Consider the following 20177-nt stretch of genomic DNA (forward strand, 5'->3'; position numbering starts at 1 on the left):
TGTGTGCTGTAGGTGGCCAACGTGGAGCTGTATTACAAAGCCATCCAGTTCTATCTGGAGTTCAAACCATTGTTACTGAACGATTTGCTTATAGTGCTTTCCCCCAGACTGGACCACTCACGCGCCGTCAACTTCTTCACCAAGGTACATGTTGTTCCATGTCATCATGATTCAGATGCATCAGGCTGGTTTCCTCTGTGGTTCAAACTGGGCTGAGCACTGAGCGCACTTGTGTGTTAACAGGTGAAACAGCTGCCTCTGGTCAAACCGTACCTACGGTCAGTACAGAACCACAACAACAAATCGGTCAACGAAGCACTTAACAACCTCTTCATCACAGAGGAGGACTATCAGGTGAGTAACTGTGGATTTAGTTCAATCTTCTGTTATTTCAAAAATACCCACCTCACGCTTTCATTTTCTGCGTACTCCTGCTAGGCACTGAGAACATCAATAGATGCCTACGATAACTTTGACAACATCTCACTGGCCCAGCGCTTGGAGAAGCACGAGCTGATTGAGTTCAGGAGAATCGCTGCCTACCTGTTTAAGGGCAACAACCGCTGGAAACAGAGCGTAGAGCTCTGCAAGAAGGACAAGCTTTATAAGGTGCCCCTTCCGTTTGAGTGCTCAGGTTAAGGTAAGCAGGTGTGTTGCACTCTTCCTGACCCTGTGTGTGCTGCCTCTCGCTCTGCAGGATGCCATGCAGTATGCTTCAGAATCCAAAGACACAGAGCTGGCAGAGGAGCTGCTGTCCTGGTTCCTGCAGGAGAACAAGAAGGAGTGTTTTGCCGCCTGCCTGTTCACTTGCTACGATCTGCTACGACCTGATGTGGTGCTGGAGACCTCCTGGAGGCACAACATCATGGACTTTTCTATGCCGTACTTCATTCAGGTCATGAGGGAGTACCTCAGCAAGGTGAGTCGGCTCTTCTCGGGTTTCCTGTTAGATGGTCACTCAAAAGATCTGAGGACACGTTGGCACACGAGGAATCCTCAGTGAAATAAAACTTGCACAATTTTGTCTGATTACTTTGCATCTCCAGCCGCCTCTGCCAGTTTGTTTTTTTTAAATGTTCATCTTCTGTGCTGCTCCTCTTCTCTTTCAGGTTGATGCAGTTAAGGAACAGGTGACAGTTTAAAGCTCTGTGTTTGATCAGCATTCAGTTTAGGAGATTGCAGCCTGGAGTGTGCATGGTTTTAGCTCTAATGCTCTTTGCGCACTCAAAAACTGATCAGTCGGTCAAACTGGTTTTGTAATTGTTGGGCAACTATCCATATAGGCTGTAATACAAAACTTGGTATAGCCGTAGCATGTAAGTAAGTCTTATTATTCAGTATGTTGTTCAGTGGCGTCGACGCAGTGATTTGAAGCATTCCTGTGAAGTTGTGTTGCATTCTGATGCTTGGGACTTGATGCATGTGTGTTAACCAAATAAAAGTCTTGCTCATACAAACCTGCAGGCTGTTGGTTTGCCCAGCTTCATGCACAAGGCTTTGAACGATAGGAAGCACCTGAAGTAACCTGGCTCCGCCTCTAAATAAGCTGAGTCTTACTGCTGCAGCAGTGTGACACATACAGCATGAGACACTCAGCAGCTTTGTCTCACTGCTTTTAATTAAAGGGCTGCTGTTTGTTACACTGCATGGACAAACTGAATGTGCACACGGGGTGTGGAAGTAAACTGCTGAGGAAGCCTTTATTGCTGTGTTTTAGAAACAACATGCATCCAGCTGCTGCTGCTTTCCCCTTTGGACCGTAGAAGTCCATTCTGCATATTGCTGCTAGCAGTTATCTGACTCACTGCTCAGAAAGGTTCCTCCTGCTCTCACTTGTATTCATGTATATTGCTGGTTGACAGGAACTGACTTATTTCCTGCCTCTGTGAGGCAGAAGCAGGGAAACACTGGACCATCATAGCAACCCCAGTCTCAGCATTTATGCCCAAAAAAGATGTTAAAACAACGACTGCTGTTTTCGACTGCAGAAGCCGTTACTGATATTCACGTTTCATTAGTTGACTATTAAGAAATAAAGGGCAACTGCTTTTGCTACTAAACGTAACTGAGGATGTCATAAATGGTTGTATTTTTAAAATCATGCAAAATATGGCACTTTATTAACGTTTTTATTGCAGTTGGAAGTTCTCAGTTGCCTCTGTGGGTTCATGTGATCCCACATTGACACGTATCGTTGAGCTCGGGGCTCTGAGGGCTCGCACCATCTGCTGCAAGAGTCCATTATTGTTAAGAGATCGTGTGTTGACCCCTACTTTTTTTTTCCTGACCTTGAACCGTGTAAGTTTCATTTTTAAGGGTTTCAGCGTTTTGCTAAATGTATTCATGTATTCTGTTTGCAGGTAGATAAACTTGAAACCTCAGAGTCTGTAAGGAAAGAGGAGGAGCAGGCAACAGAGACGCAACCCATCGTCTACGGTAACCTCAACATCCACTTATCGTGATCAGTATCCAGGAGAACGCTTTGCTTTCTCGTCTTTCACTTTGTGGTTCCAGGGTCTTCTGTAGTCACTCGGTTTAATCACTGTGAATTCTTTAAGTCATGAAAGGTCCTGAAAACCTGGCTTTAACTTGTTGTTATACTTCTGATGACATAAAAATAAAACCAGCTTCCAGTCTAAGCTTTTAAATCTGAACGAGGAAACAAAAACAAATGTGCATGTGTGACATGTTTCCTCTGTGTGTCGGCTCGCAGGAACACCCCAGCTGATGCTGACAGCAGGCCCAAGCGTCCCTGTGGCCCCTCAGCAAGCGTATGGCTACGGCTACCAGGCGCCCGCAGGATACGGTCAACCAGCAGCTCAGCCAGGCTTCGGCTATGGCATGTAAAGACCCCAGCTCCTTATCTCCACTTACAGGGTGGAGCTTCCATCCATCCATCCCCCACAGTCCTTCACCACACCATTACCCTCTCGCTCTGCCTTCAACAGGGAGAGGAGAACAGCAACAAACTCGTCTTCATCTTTCTTTTGTTTTTAAACCTTTCTTTACCCCCCTTAAACTGCCATGAAGGACTCAGTTTTTGTTCTGTTGTCAAACGAAAGGTTTGAATCACAGATTTAATTTCCTCACATTCCGTATTGACTACATTAATTTTTCTTATGTTTATTTTATTTGAATGGGAAATGGTTTATGTACAATGGGAGGGTTGGTTTGTGGGAAGAGCTGGTCTTCTCCAAAACAAGAAAAGAAAACCACACAAACACACAAAGGTCTGTTGTGAAGCATCTGGTTTGCACTCTGTAGTGAGAAGAAATAATGTAGAGCCTCTTCCTTTTGATGTGCGTGAGCAGCTTCTTCTTTCAGACTGTAAAATGCATTTAATTATTGTATATTCAGACACATGGCCGCTGCTTCCGTCCCCACAATCCTGAAACACTACGCTGTCCCATTAATGCCCCAAACTCAAACTTCAGGGCTGGTTTGATGAAGAAAATCCCAGAAGAGTATTTTACGTACAATTTACAGGAAAGTTTGGTTCTTTCCAGCAAAGCCTATGCAGAAAAACATTTATGACATGTCTATGTGCTTTACACACGGCTTTAATGTGGGACGATTCCACCTTAGGAGGGGCTGCAGACCTGTTTGTGCTCGACTAACAACCCCCCCCCCCCTCTATGCTGTGGTTTGTTTCTGCAGGAGACATTTTTCAAACTTTGTTCTCCTGTTTGATTAGATTGAATGTTAAGTTGAACTCCTCTAAATCAGAAACAATATCACAACACTTGTGGGATTGTGAAGGTTTTTTTTCTTAAGGCTTGTGTGTGTGTATACAGGAAATCAATCATTAACTCTTTGAACTTATATTCTTATCTCAATTACCTTAGATTTAAATTGTGCACTTAAGATACTTGATTGTGCATAATCAGGATCATAATGAATGAAACAGCGGTTTTGTTTTCCACTTAAAAAATAAAATAAAGGCTTCTTGTTTGTCAAGAAAAGTGTGACCGTGTCTTGCATGTGCTGTAACAAACTCTCACAGTTCTGATGGGGGTGATAACAGAGTGACATATATTTTTGTCTCTACTACAACAGTAACGATCAGTGATTGCTAAATCTGAAGTCCCAAACGTGATGCAGGTGCAGTACGAAACCTTTGTTGAAGAGAGGAAATGTGTAGGAACACGTTGCGCACGTTACTGGACGACCCTGAATGTTCTTCTGTTTGTTTTGAGACATTTCGTTTTCTGTGGCTGGCTAAGTGCTCGGTTTGTACTGCTATAAATGTTCAATATGCCACCCAGCTGCGAATATATTGTCATGTTTTGCCTCTAGGGGGTGCTATAGTAAAATAAAGCTCTATGCAAGTCATTTCAGCTATTATACACTAAAACCGGCACTGCTTAAAAAATACTAAGGGACCACTTAAATTACAAATCCGCTCCCGATTAATAACATTCAATTTGAAATTCTATGCTGTTATCAGATGCACAAATAGCCGATGTTCCATAGGTTTTAATTGGATTCATGTCAGAGGAACGCGCTGGCCGCGAGGCCGAGCTTTGTCCATACCAGCAGGATCCCACTGCACCATCTAAAGGTCTGGCAGGCAGTCTCAGAGGTACATGCCTGTAGCTAACAGCAGTCAGGGTACTGCTGGCCAGCAAGTCTGGTCTGTTTGGCCATCCAAGGATAAACCTCTCCAGACCATCAATGACCTTCTGCCAAATGGTCATGTTGGATATTATTGCTGCTGGCGTAACCGTTCACCATGAGATCTCCTTTGTTACAGGTGCTCAGTGTGAACCTGCAGTCATCTGTAAAGTGGAGGACCTGTTATCAGGTGAACGCCAGATGCACCGGGCTGTGAGGTCATCCCACGCTATGTCGGGATGTCACGCAATGAGTGTGTGTCCAGCAGTTCAGTCAGAAACATGCACAAGTAGGCTGCTGAAGGGGATTTTGTGGAGCTCTGCATTTACAGTGGGGCAAAAAAGTATTTAGTCAGCCACCGATTGTGCAAGTTCCCCCACTTAAAATGATGACAGAGGTCAGTAATTTGCACCAGAGGTACACTTCAACTGTGAGAGACAGAATGTGAAAAAAAAATCCATGAATCCACATGGTAGGATTTGTAAAGAATTTATTGGTAAATCAGGGTGGAAAATAAGTATTTGGTCACCTCAAACAAGGAAAATCTCTGGCTCTCACAGACCTGTAACGTCTTCTGTAAGAAGCTTTTCTGTCCCCCACTCGTTACCTGTATGAATGGCACCTGTTTGAACTCATCATCTGTATAAAAGACACCTGTCCACAGCCTCAAACAGTCAGACTCCAAACTCCGCCATGGCCAAGACCAAAGAGCTTTCGAAGGACACCAGGAAAAGTATTGTAGACCTATTGTAACATCATGCTATGGGGCTGTTTTTCTGCCAAGGGGACAGGACGACTGATCCGTGTTAAGGACAGAATGAATGGGGCCATGTATCGTGAGATTTTGAGCCAAAACCTCCTTCCATCAGTGAGAACTTTGAAGATGAAACGAGGCTGGGTCTTCCAACATGACAATGATCCAAAACACACCACCCGGGCAACAAAGGAGTGGCTCCGTAAGAAGCATTTGAAAGTCCTGGAGTGGCCTAGCCAGTCTCCAGACCTCAACCCCATAGAAAATCTGTGGCGGGAGTTGAAAGTCCGTGTTGCTCGGCGACAGCCCCAAAACATCACTGCTCTCGAGAAGATCTGCATGGAGGAATGGGCCAAAATACCAGCTACTGTGTGTGCAAACCTGGTAAAGACCTATAGTAAACGTTTGACCTCTGTTATTGCCAACAAAGGTTATGTTACAAAGTATTGAGTTGTATTTTTGTTATTGACCAAATACTTATTTTCCACCCTGATTTACCAATAAATTCTTTACAAATCCTACCATGTGGATTCATGGATTTTTTTTTCACATTCTGTCTCTCACAGTTGAAGTGTACCTCTGGTGCAAATTACTGACCTCTGTCATCATTTTAAGTGGGGGAACTTGCACAATCGGTGGCTGACTAAATACTTTTTTGCCCCACTGTAACTGACCTTGATGTAGTGGGATAATAAAGTGTCACCTTCGTTTTTTACAGTGTAGAAACATTGCTTATGATTAAAACGTGAACGTCTTTTCCCGACCCGGAAAACACGAGGTCAAGCAAAGAATCGCGGTGCTCAGACAACATGACTGCACTCACGTTAGACTACCTAATGATGTGGCAGCAGATGTTACTGTGTTTCATAAAAGTGGGCAGGCAGACGCAAAACGTTATCAGGGCTGGAATTTTTAAATACGTAGCACAACAGTGAAACATTGGTTGTATTTACACACATGGCTCTGATCTGTAGCCTTAAACTCAGTTACATGAATGTATCCAATTGTCTTTGTCACTTTTCTAAACTCACATTTCAAGTGTTTCACACTGAAACGGCTTCATACGAAGCAGATTTTAATACAGCAGCGTTACGAACACTAATAGCGTGACATCTTTCTAGTCAGCGCATCTTTCTTTACCTTCTAGAGAATTTGACCAGCTCATGACTGACGTGTAGACAAAAGCTTTTCTCATTTTAAACATGTTAAAAATAAGGTGATTTTCTGAACTGCTGTTCTGTAAAACCTCCACCTCTGCTTTCTAACTGTGGCTTTCATCAGCAGCACCCCATCAATTAGTTTTCTAGTTACAAATAAAAAAAAATTAAAAAAAACCCAAAACATTATTTTATAGGAAAAAATAAATGCCATTGAGTCTCAGCACCATTGTGATGTTACATTCATTTAAGCTGCTCTGCTGCTTCAGTGCAACATCACAGTATGAGTTCCTACAAATCAATCTTCTCATTAGCAGTACATAATTTGGACAAAGGTTATTAAATCATCATATTTCTGAGCGTCCCGTTGATGTGAAGAACTGCTCCGTGTCACTGAGCTATCACAGTAAAAGTACAAATGTGTCATTACTGAACTAAGCCCTGCAATAAAACTCCTGGTAGCTCAGCTGAAAGCTGGATCTCTAGTAGAGCTTCAAGTCTCCAGTGACACTGTCGATCAGATCGGCCAGGCCCGGGCCGATGCCCAGCACGGTGCGTGAGCCCGGTGCGATCTGTGTCCTTCCTGCATCCTGGATCAAGCTAACGGGAAGTCCCACTTCCTTGGCGCGGCCTAGCAGGTCAATCAGGGTGTCCTCGTCAGGCGCCTTCACCACCACTTTGGGCTGGCCACAGTATTCCCACTGTCTGAGCAGCTCAGGGTTCCTGCGTTGGACCTGCTTGTAAGCCGACACAGCAGCATGGGCACACTGGGCAGCAACTTTCCCTTTGCCCATCTTTAGGTCATTCCTGACCACCAGAATCATTTTGAACTCGCCTCCTTCTCCCATCACGCTTGCTTCTCCAGAGCCATTCCCTTTCAACAGACTTTTGGATGTTGCGCCAAAGCGGGCCCCAAGGCGCCAACCAAGAAGGAGCCCACAGCCAAGGCCAGCTGCTACACCCAAGACCAAGGGGCCATACGACAAGTCCATACTTTAAACCTGGAAAAATCAGAAACAGGTTAGGGCTACACACACACACACACACACACACACACACACACACAGGAAATACACTGTAACTGCTCCAGAGGAGGTCTCTGAATAAATAAGTCTTCCCATTTTAACATAAAAAATGTCCATATTCAAATTTCCATTTTGCGCTGTAATTCGGGAACTTTGCTTCAAAGAGGTTCGAAGGCGGGTTTTTCTCACTGGTTCACGTGCTGTTCACGTGCTACACTCGCTGACTTTGAGCCTCCAGGTTACAAACACGTTTGAAAAGCAGGACTTCAGAATGACACGAACAGACGCACACGGTAGAAGAAAGGAGGAAACAGCAGGACCACACCGGTCACATTTCATACCTGTGCTCGGCAAGAAGAAGCGTCTTCTGCCTCACTTCCCGTCGCTCTGTGATGACGTCACACAACAGCTGTTTCGTCTTTGTTAACGATGCTCCGAAGTTGCATGAAATGTACCAGCTTTATCCATCGTAATCTCTTTTAAACTATACACTGTACCTATCCAATCTCCTTGTTATATTTCATTTATTACTAATTTTTATTAAAATTATTATTTTAACTACCGTAACCAAACATTTCCCCAGGTATTTCTTATCTAGCCTGAAGTAAACTTGTGCTTTTTCTTTAATCAATAACCGAAAAAATTACGAAAACCAATTAAACAAAAACCAAACTGCGTGCATGTTCTTCAGAAACACATCTGCTGACGTCGTTAAGCCAACAGGAAGCGGTTTCGTTTGCACAGCTTTTGTTTGTTTTGTTTTTTTAATTTATTGAGCAATTGAAAATACAAACGCTCAAAGACGATGACAGTGATAACAATACAAATACAATGAGGAATTATGAATAATAGAAAAAAAATACAATCTAAAAACAAAACAGAAAAGATTCATATGGCAGGCATTTAAATTTTGCATAAAGGAGAGCAATGAAAAAATAAAATAAGATAAGTCAAAATAGCAGGAGACGGGCAATGCCCTGATAAATATTTTTGGCATATTTGCTCTTAGTCTTTTTAAGCAAAGAAAAAAAAAACTTTAAATCATTAATAAAACAAAGAAGGCGTCGAGTTCCTCGATTTAGCACAATGGATATGATATTTACCCAACAGTATGATGATGTTAATAATGTCTGAGACACCCAAAGCTAGATGATCCATATAAGAAATAATATGACATAGTTCGAATGGTTCAGGATTCAAAGATTCAAAGTGTTTATTGTCACGTGTACAGAAGCATTTCTCTGTGCAATGAAATTCTTCCTCTGCTGTCCAAACACAAATGCCAGGTTAGGTTGAAGGAACAAGATAAATAAATAAGTACAAAAATAAGTAAGTGAAGACAAGTGAGGTATGCAGATGTCGATGGACGTACAAAGGAGCTTAATGTGCAGAATGAACTTAGGTGGTGGCAAAAATCCAATTTGTTATGTCATCACCAAAAACATTGTGATAGTTTGCACAGGTCTTTGATTCACTGACGCCACATAAATGAGGGAGGAAGCACACTATGAAACTCACCCATCTGAAGGGTGTGTCACAGATAATACTTTGTAAATATTTGATATTTTATTAAAGACTGAAATCACCAAATGTTCTCATGTGTTCCTCAGAAATAACGTCTTATTTCAGCTGAACTGAAGCAGCTATAAATGCTTCAGTCTAAAGCCTCGTTAGTTCAAATCAGTGTTGTGAAAGCTAGCATATTAATGGAACAAATACATGACCATATAAATATGGAAGAGTGTCCTAAAATGGTTTGAATGGTGGAGAGTTAGGATGTTATTAAGGAGAGAGGGTCTTCTTCTTTTTATAGTTGCTCCCATTATGGGCCACCATAGTAGATCCTTTGCCTCTATCTCACCCTACCCCTCCAACCGTCTTACACCAGCCCTCTGCATGTCCTCCTCTACCTCATCCATGAGCTTTCTCTGTGGTCTTCCTCTTTCTGCCTGCCTGGCAGCTCCATCTTCAACATCCTTTGCATCAAATAAATTTCCTTCCTGTTGTCGCCAAGTGGAATCCAGTGGTTTTCAGTGTTTGGAGTAACACTCGAGGGTCATCTTATTGTTGGGTTTTTTTGTTTTCTGTGTTCGCCGTATCATCGTAGGGTCTTTACATTACAATATAAATCGCCTGGAGGAAACAGTTTTGTGATGTGGTGCCGTAAAATAAAACTGAACTGAACTGAACACGGCAGCACGGTGGTTAGCACTGTTGCAAAATTACAGACATTACTCAAAGTATGAAAGTGCCATTTAAAAATCATTCAAACATCAGAGAAAACACAGCCGGGGAGCCTCCTTGATCAGGATCTCAGTGCTGCGTGTCTCAACAGGCTCAGGTTCAACATACTTTTACAAAATAAATAAATGAAACCTTCAAAGTCTAAGTTTTCCAATTTTTTACTCTTTTATTTAACTTGAAAGCAACGACAGAGCGCTGCACGAAGAGAGCCACAGATGAGAGAGCCCCGTTACTGGCTGATGTTAATGCTACTGCGTTAGGTGGCGTGTAGACTCATATGAATTCCAGTTAGTTGTTAACAAACAGGATGGACGCTGTGTGCTGCACAGTCGGATTCCCGCAGGTTGGAGGCGGAGTGGCGCAGACAGAGGCCACCAAAACGAGCACACCGAGGAGGAAGCCTCCTAACTTTACTCCCCACACGACCTTGACACAGTTACACCACCAACTAAGCACAAACACACAATACTCAAATCAGCAAAGCACAAGGGACCTGTTTTAGTGTGATGTGCGGTTAAGTACCTCATCTCTGTCTTTTCATTTTGTGCCCAAATGTTGTGATGTTGTATCTTATTTGTGGCATCTGTGCAAAGACAAAGGCACAAAATCAGCAGCTTGTGGCAATACGTGTTATGGTTGCGCAGGAATGTTCAGTGTCTCGTTATGAAATAGTCCCAGTCATGACCCACAGATATGAGATGTTAATTCATTACCGTTAAAATGTGAGTTTTATTGCAAAACTAAGGACTGTAAACCCCTCTGTTTGCAAACAGTCATTAAAGTGGACGCACTCAAACGCAAGGAAGCACTTCCCAAAGAGTGGAAGGCGAGGAAGAGCTAGCGGCGAAGCTGCTTTTAAATACATTTTCCATAAAGATGCTAAACAATGACGCTGTGCTATGTTTACCATAGTCTGTGTTTCTCCTGGACTCCTCTTGGAATCGCAGTGCAGCTCTGTGAAAGTGAAGAACGGACAGATGGGAGAAAAGTCAGTGTAATATAGAAACTGAGATCTGCTCATCAAAGACTGCAGCGTGCTGCAAGTAGTTTCAGTTCATGTCAGTTACTGGTTAAAGGTGTCACTGAGTAACGGAGACTTTTTTAAACCAGCATAAATGATCGCGTTGCTTGCACAGGTTCATTTTCCTGCCTGGTATCCAGCTGCTTCTATAACTCTCGTTGCTCCTTTCTTAGATCCTGCAGACAAAAGAAGAAACGTTTGAGCGCAGGCGGCAAACTTTATTCATATTTAAGTCTCTGACTGACTTTCCAATCAACTCGTCTCTGACAGCAAAAAGACTCGTAGCAGACGTGACATCCGAAAGATGATGAAGCTGTTCATACCTTCAGTGTTTCTTCATCCTTACTATGTAAGACTATCTCCTCCAGTTTGTGGTACAGGACACAGAAAATCTTTGCTACAGCTATCAATGTGCTATTTGGTCAAAGAAGCAATTTGAAACAAAATTACCTTCAGTTTCTGCATAGCTGACCTCATTTTCTGACCTTTCCCTCTGAGATAATACAGCTGAAAGAGGAGCAGAGCATGACTGTTTCTGACTTAGCTGGAAATTCTTTCAGCTTTTACACGACTCCAGCCGTTAGAGACAAAATGTGGTGTTAAATCGTTACAACAAGTATACTTGAAGACCCAGACGTCGCCTCAGCAGGCAGATGTTCATTTTTCTGTCTCAGCCGCTGATTCTCTGCCTCCAATCAGTGATTTGCTTTTGACATCAATGAAATCTGCGACGTTTAACAGTGGCCAGCTGGTCACAGGGTTGTGAGCAGGCCTGAACTCTAAGGTGAAACAGCGTCTGTCCCGATGTCTTTTGGCTGAAGTCAAAAAAGGACACACTTGTGCATGCCTCTCACCATTTCTCTTATTAATGTTTTTTCATATTCCTGCTTCCAGAGTTTTCTCTTTATTTCCACCTGTTGCTGTGACCTGGATTCACAGTCAATCATCGACGATGTCATCATAGCGGTGACATAACTTATTTTGAAATGTTCCACAGAGGAGTGACGTGCACAGCGTTATTCCAGTTTGTGAGACTACAGCCCATGAACAGTGCGTATATAAAAGTCCCTTCTTTGCCATTAAGTCTAGTTTAGCTGCTAAGGTTTAATATAACAAGCTCTTTTTTTATCTTTGTTATCTTCTCTCCAGGTATCGGCCCGTCCTCCAGCAGAGCTCCTTCTCCTCTCTGCAGTTGCTTACAGCATTGGAAAGTCTTCTCCTGATCGCTTCCACTTCACTACACACACACACCAGGACACGAGCTGTTATACCAACAGGTGCCATATACTGTCAAACAAGTGCAAATATTTGCGCCCTGTTTTAGCACTCACATGCTTTCCTGCTTCTCTCCATCACTCCTGAAGAGCTCCTGCATCATCCTGCTGAATCTCCAGGTATCAGCTTTTTTAAACATGCTGGAGGTTTAACAGGTTAAAATGTAGTTTAACAAACAAACATGTCTCTGCTTTCCCACGGAGAGCTAATCAAACCGGTACATCCCACTTTCTAAGTGACATTAACTGCCGCACAGGGAATACAGACATAACATAATCCTGGGACTTCCCCAGTAAGCCCAGTGAGGTTTTTAAACTTCAAGGTAACACTGCCCCCTATTGAACAAAACAGCTAGTTTCTGTTACAAGCAGCTGTACATGATCTGACAGTAATCAGATTACATCCTGTCCACTTGCCCACATCACTGAAATCAGACTGCAAGCTGAGACGTGACAGCGTTGTGTTATGAAGGATTGTGTAACTATAAGCCTTTCATCCAGCTCGTTTGATGAGTACTAAGGAGCACAGTATTACAGGTTGATATTTTGCTTGTATTTCCCATCAGACCTTTGTAAAACAGACAATATTTCATCTCGAAGATTGTGATTTAAACACAAAGACAAATGAAGAACACAAATATGTTCCATATTAGGAAACAAAGATCGGAGGTCTACGTGTACAAATGAAATCTCCAAATACATTTCTGTGGAAAAACTTTTCATTTGAAACTATTATAATGTTTTTGTGCTTCTTTAAAATATGAACTAAATGACCTCTGACATGACTATAACTGAACTCAGAGCTACCACGTCCAGGCAGAGGCTGTACTTTGTCATTTTAACATCACATGTCGTGCGGTCGGGTGGTAAATGACACCTGCTCTGCAATCTTCCCATCATTCCGCTTTCTTAACAAGATCCCAGGAGACAGTAAACCCGGACTGTGTTCGAGCCCTCGCAGAAACACCTTCCACCTGTGGGAGAAGAGTGGACAACTTCTTCTTTTAACTCTGGCAAATGAGATGAGACAGGAACTCAGACACGCCAGCGGACAGCTGAGGGCTCTACTAATGACCTGAAAACTGCAATGTCCTTAGTTTTGGAGTTGTTTTTTTCTAATTTGACACGATGCCGTTCATGCATCCTCAATGTGAAACCTGCAGAGGACTGAGACGTGTTAGAAGTGCGCTCCAGGAAAGTGATCCACTTATTTATAGAGTCTTAATTAGACTGCCTCTCTGGAGGTTTGACCAGGCAAAAGATGAAATCTCTCCCTCTTTCTGTGTTTGTGTGTCCCCCCCAAGAAACCCAGCATCACTGCTCTATCCCTCACTGGCCCCCTTCATCACCACACCCTGCACTCGAGTTATGATGCAATTCGTGGGGACGCGTGCTCTTGCCCTACATTGCTACTGGGGCTCCACCGCAGGGTTTGTTTTCTACAAGCTCAGAGCTGATTGCAGACGAGACTCCAGCTGAACGGTGAGTTTCCTCTCTGTGCATCATGCATTTCTACAACAGACTTTGGTGTCATATTTAAGGCCTTTGTTTTTGTTTTGCACTCAGTCCATAACCCGTCTCCAGTGTGCAGCTCTCATTTGTGTCTAACAAAAGTGTGAATCGATTACACCGTATTGGATTTCTCATCTGGAAGTGTGTGCGCTCTGTCTTGGATTTCTCATTGTCCCTCGCAGTTACTCAACAGGTCTGAGTTGTTTTGGTAGAAGCGATTGCGCAATCAGGCGCTGGAGCAGCGCTGTGCTATGAGCCTCACATAAGCAGAAGTGTCGTTATGAAACTGTTTACTGGGTGCTGGCTGTGACGCACAGTTTGCAGTTTAACTCCTGAACAAAATAGCTGTTCTGCAGAATAAAGCACACATCTGTGGCAGCAAAAGTTCATGTTTTGCACAAACAGACCGGTTTGGCACAGATTTCTATTGTCGGGATTGTTCACAGGATATGATGAATAGCATGGTTCTTGGACAAGGCTCTGTTTTCTCATGTGCAAACAAGCAAATGATTTGTTGCAGCATTGAGTGAGTGCTTCTAATGAGCACATGTCCTGAAGGTTTGAAATCTGCCACTGAGTCTATGTGCAGTTCTTTATGTATAAGAAGGACATCGTTTTTTGGTGTGCAACATCTCAGTAGCACAAAATAGCCTGCCAACTATTCACAGCTGCCAGTGTGAGCTGTTTCAGCGATCAGGAAGCGTGTTTCCAATGCTGAACATACGTTTGTGTTCAGGTCCTTGAACCTTCAGCAAGCACTGAGTGGAAGTCTCACAAACTATGTACTTCACATTCATCTGGGAAGCATGTGCTGTGCAGTTTTATTTTTGCAGATTTTAAACAGCCAGAGGTGCACAGCTAGGGCACAGAAAGAGGGATTAAGCTCTGAGAGTATGTGTGTGTCTGCAAGAGGAACTGGCAATTCCAGCAGATGGTGAGCTGCACACCTCAGTGTCAGAGTCCCCATCTTGATGCTCACTGATTCCTGAGAGACACGAGGCTCTGTAGTGACACACTTACATGCTTGCAGGCACGAGCACGGAGGTGCGTGGATCTCCTGTGAACAAACGAAGGGAGGAAGCATGAAGCACAACACCGTCTTACACCGTTAAATCTATTATTTAAACATATTGAAGATTATTGGGAGAAACCTCTCAAAAGTTGTCTGCACAGAAAAATGAACAAGATTTGCATGCGCTCCCAGTATCAGCGCTAATTAAGGTACTTATTAGGTCATGCACAGGCCTGACTGGGTTACTGGCGCTCTGCAGCTGTTTACCCCGTGTGCAAGTGTGTATGGAGACATGCTTGAGAGTGGAAAATATTCGGGGGTTCTCCGTGTTATTGAAAGCGACACTGTGTTTGTTTGGGACCAGTAGCGCTTTCAGATCTGGCGAGCAGATCAGCATGCGCGACGCTGCGCTCAATGCCCGTCTCTTGTCTCAGCAGGACGCCTTCCAGATGAATGAGATGGCAAAGTGTGGGGCCGAAGGTGAACTGCTTCAGAGGCGACTGGGTGTAAAGGAGCAGCAAAATGGGGAGCTGGGAGGTAAAGTCTAAAAATGCTTAATGACACTATAAGTGAACCAGTATATAAATGGTTCTCCTGCACGCCCACATTTGTTTGTGTGTGTTCTTGAATGATAGAAGACTCGGGGCTCCCTGCGGATGGCGGGAGACAGACGGACTCGGATGAGCGCGAAGCCCTCGTGTTATGGAAGAAACCTCTGCTCACGCTTCACTACTTCACTCTGGAACTGCTGATCACCCTGAAAGGCTGGACGTGGAGGTGAGACTGCACTGTCTCTGATCTGTTCCTGCCTGTGGCTTCATGAGCGAGTGCTCAGTCAATAAGAGCTTTAACATTAATGATACAGTGGGGCAAAAAAGTATTTAGCCAGCCACCGATTGTGCAAGTTCCCCCACCTAAAATGATGACAGAGGTCAGTAATTTGCACCAGAGGTACACTTCAACTGTGAGAGACAGAATGTGAAAAAACAATCCATGAATCCACATGGTAGGATTTGTAAAGAATTTATTGGTAAATCAGGGTGGAAAATAAGTATTTGGTCAATAACAAAAATACAACTCAATACTTTGTAACATAACCTTTGTTGGCAATAACAGAGGTCAAACGTTTACTATAGGTCTTTACCAGGTTTGCACACACAGTAGCTGGTATTTTGGCCCATTCCTCCATGCAGATCTTCTCGAGAGCAGTGATGTTTTGGGGCTGTCGCCGAGCAACACGGACTTTCAACTCCCGCCACAGATTTTCTATGGGGTTGAGGTCTGGAGACTGGCTAGGCCACTCCAGGACTTTCAAATGCTTCTTACGGAGCCACTCCTTTGTTGCCCGGGCGGTGTGTTTTGGATCATTGTCATGTTGGAAGACCCAGCCTCGTTTCATCTTCAAAGTTCTCACTGATGGAAGGAGGTTTTGGCTCCAAATCTCACGATACATGGCCCCATTCATTCTGTCCTTAACACGGATCAGTCGTCCTGTCCCCTTGGCAGAAAAACAGCCCCATAGCATGATGTTCCCACCCCCATGCTTCACAGTAGGTATGGTGTTCTTGGGATGCAACTCAGTATTCTTCTTCCTCCAAACACGACGAGTTGAGTTTATACCAAAAAGTTCTACTTTGGTTTCATCTGACCACATGACATTCTCCCAATCCTCTGCTGTATCATCCATGTGCTCTCTGGCAAACTTCAGACGGGCCTGGACATGCACTGGCTTCAGCAGCGGAACACGTCTGGCACTGCGGGATTTGATTCCCTGCCGTTGTAGTGTGTTACTGATGGTGACCTTTGTTACTTTGGTCCCAGCTCTCTGCAGGTCATTCACCAGGTCCCCCCGTGTGGTTCTGGGATCTTTGCTCACCGTTCTCATGATCATTTTGACCCCACGGGATGAGATCTTGCGTGGAGCCCCAGATCGAGGGAGATTATCAGTGGTCTTGTATGTCTTCCATTTTCTGATGATTGCTCCCACAGTTGATTTTTTCACACCAAGCTGCTTGCCTATTGTAGATTCACTCTTCCCAGTCTGGTGCAGGTCTACAATACTTTTCCTGGTGTCCTTCCAAAGCTCTTTGGTCTTGGCCATGGCGGAGTTTGGAGTCTGACTGTTTGAGGCTGTGGACAGGTGTCTTTTATACAGGTGATGAGTTCAAACAGGTGCCATTCATACAGGTAACGAGTGGGGGACAGAAAAGCTTCTTACAGAAGACGTTACAGGTCTGTGAGAGCCAGAGATTTTCCATGTTTGAGGTGACCAAATACTTATTTTCCACCCTGATTTACCAATAAATTCTTTACAAATCCTACCATGTGGATTCATGGATTTTTTTTTCACATTCTGTCTCTCACAGTTGAAGTGTACCTCTGGTGCAAATTACTGACCTCTGTCATCATTTTAAGTGGGGGAACTTGCACAATCGGTGGCTGACTAAATACTTTTTTGCCCCACTGTAATGTTAAAACAGGCAACGTGGTAACATTAGACTTTTGGTGAATTAGTAAGATACAATGCACAAACCGTTTCAGTATAGCTTCTTTGCATCTGCTCAGCTGTTAATGACGAATAAAAGAAAAAACTTGAAACATTTATGTCCTGTGAGTTTGTTTCACTGGGAAATCAGCACATAGATTTGTCCTATTTAAGCAGTAGTTTTTTCAGTATTATTTATAGTGACAGTTGCTGCTTTCATTGCACAAAAAGAGGAAGAGGCAGCATTATGCAGTCCTCACTTACACAAGAAGGATATAAACACCACCAGATCAGATGTAACGTTGATTGTCTCAGTTAACTGTTGTTCTATCTTCAGTCTTCAGCACAGTGCAACAAAAACACCACAGGATCTGTTTACATGTGTATATATTTTCACTTTGCACTCCTCTTCCTTTCTACCAAGAAAGTCTTTCCGCCACACACACTGGCATGATCCCACCAACAAAGCAACAACATCAGCTCAGACTCCGTCAGAATTTGTCTTGACAGCATGTTCCCTGTGGTGGAAAACGTGTCTTTGTACACCTAATAACAAAGAACCCAGAAGAAGGTCAGAGTGTACTCTCAGGGGGGCCTTTGCGGTTAAGCGTGTCAGGACAACGTGTTTATTTTCTAAAACTACAAGAGGATGTGGTGAGCCGCAAGCACCACGAGCAGCGCTGTGACTGAGAGAAGCTGCTACTCCCCAGCACACATGCAAACACATTAGGGCTTTAGTGCACTCGCATGCAGAGAGGTTTATCCTGGATGTTGTTAAAAGCGGTTTGTAATTTACAACATGTGGGAGTCCTCAAGGCAACAGACTGTCCTGTCTTGTGGCTATGCACTTGTTGTTCTTAATATGTAGGTAGCTTGTGAAACAATGCAGGATTAGGATAGGGGAGGGCATGTGGTGAGAAATCATTACGGTCAAATGAATGGAAATTCTGGTCTTAATAAAAACACATTTGCAGTGTTTTTTTCTATTCTTGGATGTGTGTGATTTCAAAGACGGGATATCCTCGATACTGTCATGGCACACACATAAGCCCCACCCACCTACGGTTTAAACTTCAAGGCAAATTAAATCATGCAAAGATACTCTAACACAGCCCAAGAGTAAAACCTGGACTAAATCCTAATCTCATCGTTAGATGTCACCAAATTGCAGATCACTGAATTCTGTTTTTTACCAGGTGTACGACAAACGATCACTGTTCGTCTGCAGTAAGCGTAGGCTGTCAGTTCACTGTTTACCTCAACTGTCAGTATGTTGTTTACTGTGAAGCTTTAAACTTTGTCAAATGAATCGTGTGCCGGTGGATTACTTACTTCTGACTGATGTGATCTGGAGTTGAGGTGTTGCAGCTATTCTGAGCTTTTCAGTAAATGCTGCTGTTAGCTTCGCGTTAGCTGCTGTTAGTCTCAATTAGCTGCTCTTTGAAGTGGGTGTAACACAGTTGGACATTAACTGGCCTAATGTTAGCTTGTGACCAGCTGTTGTTGTTTAGCCAGCTCACTGTCAGAGCCTTGAGTTAAAGAGATGAGGCTGGAGGTGAGTCGGAAAATGAGGGAGAAGAAAAACATAAGAAAAAGAGATGTGAAAATATACATGCACACATGTTAAATGGCTATAAATGTAGCCGGTCTTTAGTAACATACGTAAAACAGCGACATCCATCTCCGACCGCTGTATTGAAGTTGGAGAGGTATGGCTTCCACAAACAGGCAGCTGCCCCTAGGTATTTTTAATGGATTAATTCTGAGTTTATTAGAATGCTTCCAGTTCTATTCTATTCTATTTCTATTAGCTAACCTCTAATTAGCTACAAGAGCCAGTTTTCCATGTCAGTGCTAATGTGGTGTGCTCCAGTACCTGAAATAAGTGAGTGAAGCCGACAGCACATGGAGACAACTGTTTGCTCTGACCTTCTCACTGGGGGCTAATTTCATGCTACTCTGACTTTTCCTTTAATCAACCCTAATTATTTGCACCTGGGACCAGCGCGCATGCGCTTCTGTTCACTCCGTGTCAGTTTGGGCAGTAAATATGTGAAAGAAACGGTTTTAACAAACGCACAGACTGTAATGTGTCAGCTAGCCAACCTTTTCTACAGATGTGCACGTCCTGGTCACTGGGCAAACAAACAAGGTTAGCTTAGCATCAACCATAAATCTGATGATAGCATAGTTAGCTTCTGTCGTTTAGTTTTTTCATAAAACGTTTAATTCTAACATTCAAAATAAACACGTGAGCATTATCTTTTTACGGTGAGTGTACGTGAACGTCTGTATAATAACTTATTTTTCAAAGTCTATAAATGTCTTTGCGACTGTCGCGAGAGTTTCTGCTTTGGATTCATTCTGCTCTGTATTAAGTTGCTCGAATACTTTCTCCCCTCCACACATGCAGTGTTGCCAACTCCTCAGTAAGGAAAATCGCTATTGGTTGTCCTAAAAGTCTCTAGAAGGCGCCAAATGACGTCATCGCCTAATTTGCATAATTGGTCATGCTAATGTAACTGTAACCTACGCTGTTGGAGAGAGAAATAACATCGTGGAAGAGACAAAGTGAGTAAAAACGTCCTAAATGCATTTAGAGTTTATTTAGAACTACGAATTAAATTTCTTTTAGCAATTATTGTTTTTTAATGTCACAATTCCAACTCTGCTCCTTTATCCAGGCCTGGACCGGCAAAAGTGACCTGAAATAGGCGCTCTGGTGGAGTTACTGTGTGTGTGTGTTTATAAGTAGTTTTAAAGCTTGTGATCCACAAAACAACAGTAAAAGAAGACCTGACTGCGTTACAGTCAGTGCGGGAGCAGCGGCTTCGCTCATGCGCGATTCATTTGCCGTTTGGACGCACAGGTGTGAACGTCTCCTGCCCTGACAGCAGCTGAGGAGGACTGTCCTCCGCCCGTGAGCGCTTTGGCACGGGTGAGGTGCCCACGGTAGCACCGCTGCTTGGTGAGAGTAAGAGCGATCCGCGTTTTCACGTCAAAAAGTCGTCATAAATAAGTCTCCAATAACACCAGAAAAAGTCACCAGATTTGTCGCTAGTCGCTTTTTAGAAAAAAA

General features: G+C 43.5%; 3 protein-coding genes and 1 long non-coding RNA gene across 7 annotated transcripts in view; 2 read left to right on the plus strand and 2 right to left on the minus strand.

The window, feature by feature from the left end:
* Positions 1-3962, plus strand: part of cltca (clathrin, heavy chain a (Hc)) — a 34784-nt gene extending 30822 nt beyond the window's left edge. The window contains exons 25-30 of the mRNA XM_086307746.1: positions 13-144; positions 244-354; positions 439-609; positions 698-919; positions 2361-2436; positions 2714-3962. Of these exons, the coding sequence (XP_086163872.1) occupies positions 13-144; positions 244-354; positions 439-609; positions 698-919; positions 2361-2436; positions 2714-2847 (846 nt within the window). The 3' untranslated portion in view covers positions 2848-3962. The remainder of the gene's footprint in view (positions 1-12; positions 145-243; positions 355-438; positions 610-697; positions 920-2360; positions 2437-2713) is intronic.
* Positions 3963-5987: 2025 nt separating this feature from the next.
* Positions 5988-8038, minus strand: ptrh2 (peptidyl-tRNA hydrolase 2). Of its 2 annotated transcripts, none has more exons than XM_086307391.1 (2): positions 7740-7761; positions 5988-7526 (listed from the first exon to the last, which is right to left on the minus strand). In XM_086307391.1, the coding sequence occupies exon 2, from the start codon at positions 7515-7517 to the stop codon at positions 7008-7010; it is 510 nt and encodes a 169-aa protein (XP_086163517.1). In that variant the 5' UTR covers positions 7518-7526; positions 7740-7761; the 3' UTR covers positions 5988-7007. The 2 variants fall into 2 exon arrangements, with proteins under 2 accessions (XP_086163517.1, XP_086163516.1); XM_086307390.1 differs by lacking the exon at positions 7740-7761 and adding an exon at positions 7892-8038 and having other exon boundaries at positions 5989-7526.
* Positions 8039-8330: 292 nt separating this feature from the next.
* LOC147319980 (uncharacterized) lies at positions 8331-19617 on the minus strand. 2 transcript variants are annotated; one of them, XR_015131188.1, is made up of 9 exons: positions 18975-19617; positions 18761-18836; positions 18431-18647; positions 14622-14658; positions 11266-11322; positions 10862-10991; positions 10702-10748; positions 10317-10377; positions 8331-10242 (listed from the first exon to the last, which is right to left on the minus strand). It is a non-coding gene; the product is annotated as an uncharacterized LOC147319980 (long non-coding RNA). The 2 variants fall into 2 exon arrangements; XR_015131187.1 differs by having other exon boundaries at positions 10702-10991.
* The window catches only part of LOC147319981 (vacuole membrane protein 1-like), a 51384-nt gene continuing 44636 nt past the window's right edge, over positions 13430-20177 (plus strand). The window contains exons 1-3 of one of the 2 annotated variants that reach the window (XM_086307748.1): positions 13430-13571; positions 15051-15150; positions 15249-15390. In XM_086307748.1, coding sequence (XP_086163874.1) covers positions 15063-15150; positions 15249-15390 — 230 coding nt within the window. In that variant the 5' untranslated portion in view covers positions 13430-13571; positions 15051-15062. Of the gene's footprint in view, positions 13572-14897; positions 15151-15248; positions 15391-20177 lie in introns of those variants that run through there. The other variant, XM_086307747.1, reaches the window with a different exon arrangement.

This window comes from Aulonocara sp. 'chitande type north' Nkhata Bay, linkage group LG10 (assembly GCF_057382095.1).
Source record: "Aulonocara sp. 'chitande type north' Nkhata Bay isolate Kocher_YH1m ecotype deep benthic linkage group LG10, A_spYH_male_GT1.1, whole genome shotgun sequence".
Taxonomy (NCBI): domain Eukaryota; kingdom Metazoa; phylum Chordata; class Actinopteri; order Cichliformes; family Cichlidae; genus Aulonocara; species Aulonocara sp. 'chitande type north' Nkhata Bay.